Source organism: Erpetoichthys calabaricus, chromosome 1, assembly GCF_900747795.2.
Source record: "Erpetoichthys calabaricus chromosome 1, fErpCal1.3, whole genome shotgun sequence".
NCBI classification, from domain to species: domain Eukaryota; kingdom Metazoa; phylum Chordata; class Cladistia; order Polypteriformes; family Polypteridae; genus Erpetoichthys; species Erpetoichthys calabaricus.
In genome coordinates, this window is record NC_041394.2 from 106,321,452 (window position 1) to 106,335,043 (window position 13,592).

At 34.2% G+C, this 13,592-nt stretch overlaps 1 protein-coding gene across 7 annotated transcripts in view; it reads right to left on the reverse strand.

The window, feature by feature from the left end:
- The window catches only part of cald1a (caldesmon 1a), a 333,467-nt gene that overhangs the window by 72,199 nt on the left and 247,676 nt on the right, over positions 1-13,592 (reverse strand). For all 7 annotated transcript variants that reach the window (XR_003716695.2, XR_003716693.2, XM_028804805.2 and 4 more), the window contains 2 exons: positions 11,085-11,529; positions 1,316-1,357 (listed from right to left, as the gene is read on the reverse strand). Coding sequence is in view for 5 of the 7 variants with exons in the window: in XM_028804805.2 (XP_028660638.1) it covers positions 1,316-1,357; positions 11,085-11,529 (487 nt within the window). In the remaining 2 variants the exon portion in view is untranslated. The remainder of the gene's footprint in view (positions 1-1,315; positions 1,358-11,084; positions 11,530-13,592) is intronic.

Genomic DNA, 13,592 nt, shown 5'->3' on the forward strand with positions numbered 1-13,592 from the left:
TATTAGTGAAGGGGACCCTGACCAGGAGGTACGACATTTGGGGGGCTTTGGCTTAAAAACTTTTAGGAACCCTTGTAGTAGACTATCAATCCATACTAAACTGCTGTTTGCAGTCTAAGTAACATAGCTAACTTCAGAATTCTGATGCCTAAGCACTTCACAATGAGCAATAGCAGCTAAAGTTCTACAGCATTAAACCAAACCAAAGGTTTAGATCACTGAAGCAGTGCTATTTTTAAGAGACACTTCATATTCAAGATAAATGTACTGATTCAAAAAATAATTTCTGCTGCTACACAGAGTACCTGCATGAATTAATCACTCAGCTAGGAGACACTTTACATGACTGATGCAGTTATTTATTATCTTCAGGAAACATGATAAATTGATTTAATCATCCAAAAGGAAACAAGTACTATCATAATAGAAACAGAAAAATGTAGAACTTTATAATAAGAGCTACCCAAAAAAGAAAGAAAAATTACATGACATAAATTTAGGAAAATTCTGTATTTCAAACTGCTTTAATTACAGGTTCCAAAAATGAAGGAAGATGAGACATGGAACAACATATAAAATAAACAGATAATCACAACTGGGTAATTACATGCAAAGATTATTAATATTTATAGATATTGCTGAAATATTTCTGGCCAGATAATCTAACAGTGACTTAAATTAAAAGAAACAATGACACACTGATTGCTGCAACTAGGATCTCTACCCGTTGTTTTATCATATGCCCTAATTAACAGCTGTCAACAAGAGGATACAGACATATGTGTGTATTTATAGTCGTAAAGAAACTTGATCCATAATTGTGATGACTTCGAATTATGTACGGAAAAATAGCAGTCTCTGGAGTATTTCTTACCCAGACTGTTTGTATGTGCAAGTACACGATCCAGGCTCTGGCTTTTGATACCCATCAGAGTTAATATTCAAACTATCATCTTATCTGATAATTTATCTACATACCACTTTAACGTTTGTTTGTATAAATGAAGCAGAAATTTGATTATGACTTCTTTTCTTTTACACAGCTTTAGAAGGTCTATCTATATACTTTGTTTACATATTTATATTTTTTATGGCTGAAGCTGTATCAATAATAAATTATGAAAAAGAAGAATGTCTGCAGATTATCTGCAAAATGTGTTTCCTGTTATCCGCTATTACTATTTGATGAAAATTATATACCGTATACCTAGTTAAGTAAAAAACAAAAACTAAAGTGGTATAAATCTTTTTTATCAGACTGTATGTCTTTGATAACATATCAATATTTTATTATTTACCTTTCACAGTTCCTTACCTCCTCTCTCATAAAAGATCTTTTTGGCTTTTCATTCATCTTCTGCAAACAAAAAGAAATAGGAAAAATAGGAATCATTAAAGAAACTCTACTCTAAGCAAACACTTTTATTCTGCTTAATATTAACATTCTCGACTTTATCTTTAACTTTGCACACTATGCAATTGTAAAAAACGGAAAAGAAAGAAATTCAATTGTGTTGTAGCACAACAAAATCTACAAAATGATAGTCTAAAAACACAAACAGGAATTCAGCTAATCTCTGCAGAAAAACAAAAATGTGTTATAAATTACAAGAGTAAAAAACTGAATTTGAAAATGCATAAAGAAAAACAGAGAAAATTGAAAATACTGAATATAGAATATATTGATCAAAAGAGAATACAGTATATGCAATAGAATACATTGACCAAAATGCATTAATCAAAAACTAGCCATCTAGAAAATGCTGTCTGGCAAAATCACACCTCACTAAGACTGCCAAATAACACATTTACAGTTTCAAATACTAAAACCCACAAAGACTTAGGAGATGAACAGCTTCAAACATGACATTTTCTAATATAGCAGTTCTAAAATGCAGGAAGTCCTCCTCAAATTCTTCAACAAAAAGAGAGATGTTTCTCTAAACTACAATAACCAAATCTAATAACACCCATGGATAAAAATGAGACAATTTGAGCCCGGCAGCATTTGTGAATAGGATCCTCAAGGATTTGTCATTTAGTATGCTCAACACTTGTCAGGCATTCTCAGCCAGTAACAATATCCAATATTGTCTTTCTTTCAAGTCACTATTAATTTTGCACATCCTTACTTTAATTAGCGTTTTGATTAGGTATCAAGAGACTTTGACTTATTGAGGTTAGTCTCTGTGGTATTTGAATAGCAAAAAATATATATAAATATATCTTTTTTTCAGGCAAGGAATTACGCAAATTTTCTGTTGAATCTCGACTCTATTTGCAACTTTGGAGTTTTCATTCTCAAACATGATATAACAGTATGCTAGAAATGCCAATATTAAGCAGATGACCTTTCCATTACATTTTTTTCTCTGACTACTCTTCCTTATTACTTGGTAACATTAACTGCACAGAATATATGTGTTATGAATGGAAAATTTATTTAAGTAAACTTTAAACATTAGAAAGGACGACAGACTTATTTCAAACGCTTCCTTTCTTGATCTCAAGTCATACTCAAGTTTATTTATTGCTGCATTATTACACTTTACAGTTATCTTTTACAATACTATACTTCAATCTACCTTGAATTTTACTTTATCTGTAATTTCAATTGCAGCATCATCAGAATTGTGTATGAACTAGTGATTTACTTACTTTTTAGACATTAAATAAAAATGAAAGACATTAAAAAGTCCCCTCCATCTCCTCCTCTTGGGGCACTTTTAGCAAAAGGTTCATTCCACCACTGCTTGCTAAGCACCACCTCTGGGTGTGTTTTCTGCCACCTACTATCAGGCAATTCAATGCTTCCACCTGATGTACTTATGAAGTTTATTTATTGATTGTTTGATCGGTTCTCTGAGTCTGTATTTTTATGTTTCTGTTGCTGTATACTTTTGAATTTCCCCATGGGATTACCACAGTTTATCTAATCAAGACATTAAAAGAGGCCACAGCAGCTTTCTCCTCACACTGCTATGCCTCATTTATTTTTTGATTTCTCAAGTTATTTGATTTCAGTGAGTTTGGTTTTGAAGATGGGAATCACAGCATCACATACTACAGCTTGAAAGATTCTGTGGCAAGACCTAAACCTGCTCTAGTAATATGGGGCAGGTCAAGGTCAAGAATTGGTCCTGGCAGCCAATCTGACCAAGATTATAGTTGAAAGAGTTCAAGGCCAGTATTGTGTAGCACCTGCAGAATGGTACCAGTACAGCTAAAATAATTAATGTTTTACATTCTGTATCTTTAAAACTGACAGTTGGCACATTATTGAAAATATATAAAAAAACAATTTAAGTAGAGGACAATAATATAGCACCATAATACAAGTTCCTCATCAAAAAACATAAAAAAAAGAAAAGAAAAAATCCTGAACAAATACAGGTTTAGCAACCATATGCCAGGCCAACAAAACTGACATATCACACACACACCTGTTTACTCATGGTGTGGAGGCTGCGTAGTCAAGGAAGCAAAAAATGGACAGGGAAATTGAAGAATTTGACATAAATCAGTGTATCATCAAAAGAAAACCTACGAATGATTTGGTTTTAAATGTGAACTAGGAATAGTATGATCGTTAAATGATGTAATTGTGACATTTACTGTACAACTTCCTGATCAGAATTAAAGTACTACAGGAGAAAACTGGCAGCTGTGTATTAATAGCATACATTAAGACAACACTCTTAATAGCTGTTGATAATATTTTAATTATTCCTATTTTATTTTAAACAAAATTAAATTATGACAAACATTGTGGAATGCATTAATGGGGTTCTCAAGATCCCAGTGGAAAACCTAAAGCATCATTGGGGTTCTCAAGATCCCAGTGAAAAACCTACAGAACATACTGTAACTTCCACTGCTGTAAAACAAGTACCCATTTTATGAAGTGTACATTATACACTTTAAAATTGTATCACCTGAATGAGTGGAAGGAAAACACTTTCATTTCAGTTATTCTGAGCAAATAAAGAATAAAATGTCAGGCATGAAATTCTTAACAGAAAAAAGAAATCAAAGTACACTGAAGGCACTAATGAAGTGTAAGGGATGTGGCACTGTCAATACAAGTGGAAAATCAGGGGTCAACTAAAAAGAATGCAGGAAAGAAGGTATATGCTTATATCTTACAGGGTCTAACCATTTGACGGTGAATTGTCAGGGCAATGTTACAGGGCAATGAGAACTTGTTAATTGAAGAGGTCTGGTTAATATATGACAAACCATCAGGACTCCATCAGATTTTAAATCTCACAAAGTGTCTCTACAATTTCAGGAACTTCAGAGAAAAAAATAACGTAAAACAAATAGGACCTTCATCTCATATTGGGGCTGCTGACTTTTTTGGATTATAGTTGGTCATAGAATGTCATTTCAATTAAATTAATTTTATATCAATTCACTGTCATTAAACATGAGTTGAATGAAATGTATTCCTGAATGAAATGCATGTTTTGCTTATCCCACTGGTGTGGAATCATTGACCATACAGTGACAATAGAAAATATTGTAGTAACAGTACACAGAGGCCACAATAAATATTCAACAAAAACAGATTTCCAAACAGTCAATATGTACCAGATACATGTACCAGACAGAACAAGTTAATAATTTAACAATGCAAGTAGCTAAGATACAGGATGATCTATAGCAGCAAATATCTAAGAATGAAGTCTATTGTGACATAGCACAAGTCGGTACTGTAGGTTGAATAAGTAGTACAGATATATTGGCAGTGTAAAGCACAATGAATGTTTTTGGTCACAGACCATGTTAAGCAGACATGTTTATTTTATGAGCTTAACAGATAACTTTGACATTTTTCAAGTCAAAACTTTTTAGTAATGGCATATATTAATTTGCCTCATGAAAGTATGCTCTAAAGTGAAGCTTTTGCAAATTTTACAAAATACCTAGTCTGCTTTTGCAAATTAAAATGGTATTGAACGATATAGGGTTCAAACATAAAACCAAGAACTTTAAAATTGCTGAATACAGTAGATCCATTTTTCAAGCCAAGAGTGTATCAACTATTGATCCCTTTCTTGAGATTTCACACATACTGCAAAACAGCACATCTATATCATTTTAGGAAGGAAAAAAAAACAAAAAGCAATCAAATGTGTGTGGCTTGTCTTGTCTTGTCTTCCACTATGGCACGCTTTCAGTCCCAGGAGCATGGTTCCCTGTAGTGTATACTTTCCTTCTCAAAAATACATCTCCAAGTGCTGTTACTTCTAAAAATTTAGGCAACTTTACATCCTTTGAGGCATTCATTTTAAATATTAAAACAGATTCCAGCACAATTATAGTGCTAGTCTACAGACCACCAGGGCTGTATTCATTGTTCATGACTGAATTTAGCAACCTTCTATCTAATTTGGCTATAAATTATGATCACGTAGTACTGATGGGGGATTTTAATGTACACATTGATGTGGAAACTGACACTTTTAGCAAATGTTTTACTTATTTGTTAAATTCAGTAGGATTTTGTCAGATTGTCAAAGGTCCAGCTCATAATCATAACCACACATTAGATTTAATTATAACTTACAAAGTTGAAATTCAAAATTTAAATATCACTCCATTAAATGAAGTTATTTCCGATCACTACTTCATTACATTTGATTTAGTCCTGCCCTTGTCAACACACTCCCAGATTAAAAAAAACAAGAGCGACATCTAGATTGTAATTCTGCTTCAAAATTTATAGATACTTTGAGTAAGTCGAGTGTAACTGCAGAAAACCATTCAGATCAGTTAACATCAAATGTAAATGTGGAAAACAATTTAGATCAGCTAACATCACATTATAATGTGACCTTGAGAGATGCTCTGGACACAGTGACTCCCCTTAAAACAAAAGTGATCAAAGCACATAGAAACTCTCCCTGGTTTAATGAAAACACTTGAGCTCTTAAATTACAGTGTCGAAAACTGGAGCGCAGATGGAGAACAACAAAGCTACATGTCTTTCAAATTGCATGGACAGAGAGGGTTAATAAATATAAAAAAGCCCTCTTTAAAGCTCGCTCAGAATACTATTCTACATTAATAGATAACAATAATAAAAATCCTCGGGTACTGTTTAGAACAGTGGCTAAATTAACAAATGGAAATTCAGATCAACAGTGCAAAATACCAACAGATATTAGCAGTACAGACTTTATGAACTTCTTCAATGAGAAAATTAAAAACATAAGATCCCAGATCTCTGCATCACACTACAAACCAAATACTGGCTTAGCAGACCCTGTCTCACATTGCACTCAGCACTTTAGTAATTTTAACTTTAATTTCTAAAATGAAGCCCACTACTTGTTCCCTAGATCCAGTGCCAACAAAACTAGTAAAAAGTGCAATGAATGTTCTTGCAGCGTCTATTCTAAACATTATCAGTAGTTCATTATTGCATGGCACAGTACCTGATACACTAAAAGTGTCAGTCATTAAACCATTACTTAAAAAGTCAGACCTAGACCCACACATACTAAATAATTATAGGCCTATTTCAAATCTACTGTTTCTCTCCAAAATACTAGAAAAAGTAGTCACCAATCAGCTTCAGTCACACCTTACGCATTACAATTTATTTGAGAAATTCCAGTCTGGTTTTCGCACTGGTCATAGTACAGAAACGGCACTAACGCGGGTTGTAAACGACATTCTGATATCCTCCGATGAAGGAAACTCCACTGTAATTATGTTGTTGGACTTAAGTGCAGCATTTGACACCATCGACCATTCTATTTTACTACACAGGCTAGGAAATGATGTTGGGCTTACAGGCACCGTGCTCGCTTGGTTTAGCTCTTATTTATCAAAACGATTCCAATATGTACAGAAATGTGCTGACAGTACTCCATCATTATACACAGAAGTTCAATATGGTGTCCCGCAGGGCTCTGTACTGGGACCTCTACTGTTTTCACTTTACATGCTTCCACTGGGATCTATCATTAGGAAACATAATGTTAATTTTCACTCATATGCAGATGACACCCAGTTATACCTTTCATTTAAATCAGATGAAGTTTCTCCGATGTTGTCTTTAATTAGTTGTGTTAGCGAATTAAAGGAGTGGATGAATGAGAACTACTTGTCTTTAAATACAGATAAAACAGAGATGTTAATTGTTGGAGGGAATGACGCTGATCATAACAATATTTTGTCATCTTTTAACTCAGTTGGAATCCCAATTAATTTTACTGAATCAGCCCACAATCTAGGAGTTATCTTTGACTCTAGCATGTCAATTAAAGCGCATATTACAAAGTTGTCCAAAACATGTTTCTTCCATCTTAAAAATGTTAGGAAATTAAGGCGCTTTCTAAATAAACAGGATTCTGAGAAATTAACTCATGCATTCATCTCTAGTAGGATTGACTACTGCAATGCAGTGTTCACTGGATGTTCAAACTGTTCTTTATACAGCCTCCAGTTAATACAAAATGCGGCTGCAAGAATTATTACAAGAACAAGAAAATACGAACACATAACTCCAGTTCTTAAATCCTTACACTGGCTCACGGTTAAGTTTAGGGCAGATTTCAAAATCCTTCTTTTAACATATAAAGCATTAAATGGCTGAGGTCCAGCTTACTTGTCTGAACTTATCATGACTTACAAACCAGAGCGTACATTAAGATCTCAAGATGCTGGTATACTTATGGTTCCAAGGATTAATAAAATAACAATGGGAGGTCGAGCTTTTAGTTACAGGGCCCCTAAACTGTGGAATGGTCTGCCTGCTACTATAAGAGATGCCCCTTCGGTCTCAGCTTTTAAATCCTGGCTGAAGACTCATTACTTCAGTTTAGCATATCCTGACTAGAGCTGCTGATTAACTGTACATACTGCATCTCTGTTGTTAGTCATTAGCACTAAAACATAAGTAATATGATAGTTAGAATTGGATACTAACCCTCACCTATTCGGTTTCTCTTCTCGGTACTCAAATGTGGCACTTGGTGCCACGGCCCACCTGCAAGTTGTTTTGCCTGCCTAAGGTAAAGTCATCCCTGATGGAGGATCGCAGGAATTGTGAGAAAGAGGGGTCCTTTCATCGGATTGGCTGGCCCAACACTGTTTCAGCCGTGGAATGGCCAAATGGGGGAGGCAGCTTGATGGATGAGGTCTCCAGGAGTCTAAAATTATCTAAATTTTATTATGTGATATCATCTACTGTCTGCTCCGTTCTTCTAAAAAAAATGTTATTTTTTATTGAAGATTTGTTCTGTTCTGTGTATTGTATTGTATTGACCCCCTTCTTTTGACACCCACTGCACACCCAACCTACCTGGAAAGGGGTCTCTCTTTGAACTACCTTTCCCAAGGTTTCTTCCATTTTTTCCCTACTAGGTTTTTTTTTGGGAATTTTTCCTTGTCTTCTTAGAGAGTCAAGGCTGGGGGGCTTTCAAAAGGCAGGGCCTGTTAAAGCCCATTGCGGCACTTCCTGTGTGATTTTGTGATCACTCACAGCCTTTATGCTTCCATACATAACAAGGCTTTATACCTGGTAAAAGGGGACAGGTATAATTACTTCACAGCACATGAAAGATTAAATTTTTTTTGGAAAATTGACATGTATTACTGACACATTTTCAGTTAAAACAGGCAATCTTCCACAGCAAAATACACTGACTGATACCAATAAATCGGTAAATACACATGGAGAATGTGCAAACTCCATGCACTCCAAAGTGCAGTGAGGCAGGAATGACAGCTACAGTATGTGCTACCACTCTGCCTATGTAAAAACATCTAAAAATTACTACGGTTTAACCTGACTAAAACTAAATGTATGACTATAACATCTACAGATCTTGTTACTCGATTGCATGCTACATGTGTACTCCACCTCTCTGTCACTAGACTGCTGAATCAAATGTGAACATGATGATGCTGGCAGCAACAGGCAATATACTGTATCTGCAAAATAACACAATTTTTAATGCGAAATACAAGAATTTTTTTTCTGAATGGCTTAAATAAATAAGCTTTGAATGATTCAATATGTGTTCCAGAATTAGGGGTATGCCCAGGGTACGTGTCAAGACTTTACCCAGACTGCCACTGCAAGCAGATGAGCAAACAGGAAACATATCCTTACCTCAAGAAAATGGTACCAAGAATCTATGATAAAATGTGTTACGTCGAGTTTATGTTGATATAGTCATGCCACAGAAATAGGGATGGCATGTTTACCTAAGTTGAAACCTTTGCTGCTTCAAAAGTATGAATATTATATTATACATATCTACTCTCTCTCTCTTATATATATATATTTATATATACTGTATATAAAATCCTAAGCCTAAAAGTGCAACGATTTTGCACAACGACTTTATTGGACTTTTTGTCACGCTTTAAAACCTACATATATATGTATGGTATAATTCCTTTCAAAATTTATCGAAATTTAATGTGCTGTTGTTAGATTTTCAGATTCTTATTAGGTTTTTAAATTATAAACTTAAAAATATCAAGAGATTTTGTGCCAAGAGATTTAATCACGCCCGGGGCAGGAAATAAAAGACAAAGAGATGACAAAGTAGAATGTCGTAGAGACAAGGCAGTGAGACCGAAGGACAGCTGCTGTACAGGATTTTAAATGTTTGAAGTGCCGTGCGAGATGCAGATCACGCAGCACTGCAGCAGCACAGATGCGAAGTGGCTGGCGCATAGCGCAGGCCGCCGTTGGCGAGCGAAGCAAGCAGGGGGCAAATCCCCTAGTATTATATACAATTATAAAATATTTCTTCACTTTAGAACACAGTTTCATGTGGCAAATTAATATAAACTAAGATTGTCAAGAAATAACTTTGACTTGAAAAATAAACATATCCTTTAATAGAATGGGTCTAAAATTGGTAAATCACTGGAACTTTGAAATCATTTGCTAGACAATGTGGGGACAAACAGTCTGTTGTTTGGGTATGTTGGGAAATGGCGATTGCTTTCCTCAGGCACCATTTGACTTTGACTTGCACATGCCCTAGTAATTAACTAAACCATTTTCACAATATGCTTGCTATAAGGACTTTTGGTCCAACATAGTGCAGTTGCCATACCATAATGTGATTCAGCTATTCAGTATACATTCCAAGCAGTGGATGGTACAGAATACCTGGTAGCCTTGCATAACTAATAAAGAAACACTGAAATAAATATAGAAAGAAGTGGTTAGGAGTAAGCAAAGATATATACAAGAAAGATGAATATCAAATCATTATTTCTAGAATGTGAAAAACATACCAGTTATATTTCACAATGCTTAAGGTGTTTGATAAATTACTTCATTAGTAAAATAAAATTTCAACTTAAGAAAAATTGGATAACAAGAGAATAGATAGCTGTAATGAAATCTGTGTGAAACAAAACAAATTTAATGAGGAGTAATTCACATGCTTCATGAATATGGTGGGAGCTTTTGACAGTGGAAAAAACGTCATATAAGATTTTATGAAAAAAAGAACATTGAACATGGGAGACCAAATTTCAAATCTATTTCAAACTAAACTCTTCATCAAGGTATTCTTCAGGCCATTTTAAGGCTATACTACCTCTCAAAAATAAATGTCTATCCCATCTTACCTGTTCACTAAATCTCTCTGTGATACTCCTTAATAAACCCCATTTGATCTTTTAGGATTAGTTATATGACAGTCAAATATTATATTCCAAAACATAAGCCCAGTACAATATGTTACCCAATGGTCAATCGGGCATATCATTTTGATGTTATTGCAAAGAAAAAACTAAATATTAGATGCAACTCTAATAATAAATAGCACAATAAAAGCAACTCTAATAATAAAAGCACAACTGCATTTTGCTGAGAAATGGCTTAATAAGGGAACATAAATAGCTTATTGCTAATAAACTGATTGAATGCTTCATTCAGCTCCCCTTGGTAATAATGTTACATTCTTAATTTGAGCTTAACTATGTTTACCTTATCATTTTGGCTACATAAAAACTCAACAGTAATGGTAACATGCCACAATATAAATTATCATTACAAACAGCCCCATGTGAAGATATTTTCAAATCTCATGACCAACCTCCTCTCTAAGACGGAAAAGCTTCTGATTTTCTTCAATTTCTTCCTTCATCTCTTCTATGATTTTTTCCTGGGGTTCCTCTTCAACCTGTTCTTCTTCTTCTGCTTCTTCTTCTTCCTCCTCCTGAACTGGTTCTTCAACTTTCTCCTCTTCCCTTTTCTCTTCTTCCTTCTCTCTCCAGTCATTATATTGGTAAGTCTTTATCTCTGTTTTCTCCTCGACATCTTCCTCTCCATAGCGGCCTCTTCTCACCTCAACAATCTCTTCTGTAGTTGTCACTGTATGATCACTAATGGTGGGATCAAACTCCCTTTGTCTCTCCATGGCTTCCTGCAGCCTTTTTTGACGTCTTTCTTCTCGTCTGGCCAGTTTTTCTAGTAGAGCTGAGTCTTCCTCTGTTGTTGCTGTTGTTTCTTTGGCGTTTTTAGGTTCATCTTCAGTCAGACTAAAATAATTCAGAAATCATGTAAGAATACATATTTTGCTTATGTCAAAATAAAACTTTCTGCAGATAATGATATTGTGCATTCCTTTACATAAAAGTCAGTTAAATACATTATTTGTTCTCATTTCTAATATTCAATATTTAGATAAGTTATTTGTGCTCCAGGTCTACAAATGTGCAATTATGTAATCTTAAAACTATAAATATTTTGAACCTCACTCCAATTTCCTTACTAGACAATCTCAAAGCAACCTTAATATCAACAAAACCAAAATTATGTTTGCAAGTATGAATTTAACTACAGGTTAACCCATTAGTTCTTCTTTCATTTTTACAAGTAGTATACTGTAACCCTTCTAACAGAAAGAAAAATAGTTAGGGAAATTAAATTCAGGCTGAAAATTATTTTGGGTTTCACTGATCAATTTTCTTTATATCTTGCAAGATTTTAGGACTAGTTACTTATTGACTGTTGAACTGCAAGAGTGGTCATTTTATTTGCTATAACCAAAAATAATATTAAATTCTCTTTAGCCTTTATAATTACAGGATATTTATCATAAATAATTGAGGCATAAGCAAACAAGGTTTCAGATTATTTGCTGTACAGATGAAAGCTCTATAGTAGAATTACAGAAAAACAGTCGATAGATAAAAAATAATTTGTGTATTTACAGTGTGCAGATGTCAATTCATTCTTGCACTAAATGCAAACTACTTATATATTTAAAAACAGCACATTTAAGGTACAAGAGGCAGCCAACCAAACTCATATCTACTTTAATAAAAGGATAAATGTCTGTGTGTCTGACTGTGTCCATCCAGTTGCTAAGTCACCGTCTTTCCAAAACATGGCACATCACAAACATTTTTAGTAATAAAATGCACTGCTTTTGACATTCCAATAGACAGTGCATAACAAACATTAATGTTGCTTTTGCAAATCCCATACCAAATGGCATACAATAGAGACATAGTGGTGCACTGTAAATGTTAACGCTAACGTCTATGTTGATTACTTGGATTTCAACCTGTCTTAGACATGTACCACAGAAAGTCATATTACATAACAGTAAAACACAACAGAAAGGAGAGAAAAACAGCTACTGTGTACAGGTATTCAGACTGTTTTTACAGTCCCCACACTGGTGATCTTGTGTTGCACATTTTGAGTAAGAGCATAAGAAAAGCTTTGATGATTCTTTTCGTCAAACTGTCTAGCTCATGTATCCAAATTTGATTAAACTTTAAAAATCAGGATTTTAAAGTCCACAGAGAACTTTTATCTGCAATAATGCTTGGTAGCTTATCCCAGATATCTATGATTACCTGACTGATGAAACACTTTCTAACTTTTTTGTTGGAGTCTAAAACTATTGCAATCAGCCCCAGGAAATCTTGGGGTCCAGTTAATATTTTACCATTGCTGATATACTAATTAAAAAAATAATTATTTCACCTACTTCAAATCTCAACTGTGAAACGCTGTGGCCCCATCCCCTGCCATAATTCCACCCTGTAGCAGCAGACTAGCAAAGCAAAAAATACTGTAGTCATAGATGTGACGCCAGTTCATCATAAAGCACATTCATACTAAGCTTTTTCATTATTGCTTGTCAAACTCACAACATGATCTTGAATTGTGAAAGTAAAATCACTTAGAAATACCATTTCTATAACTTTCCAATAAAAAAACTTTATTAAGCCCTATATAGCCATTTTGACTTTAGAATGTAACCTTGTAGTTTCCTGCTGCTACATATCTAAAGAATGTACTGTGAAACAACTGGTCATATTAAAACAACTTGTTATGTTACTTGTCCACTGAAAATTGTACCTTGTCTATTAATGATTTTGTGTTTGCTTTAAAATTACCTGAATATTGTGATAATTACTTTAAGTAGAAAGTGTAAAAAGCTCTGCAGTTTTGCAAGTCTAAGGTATTGCTTGTCCATGTTTATGTTGATAGAAAATAAGTATTTATTTTAAAATTAAAATTAAATATATAATACAGTACTACTACCATAATGTACAAATGGTTTAAAAAGTGTTTCTAACTTATG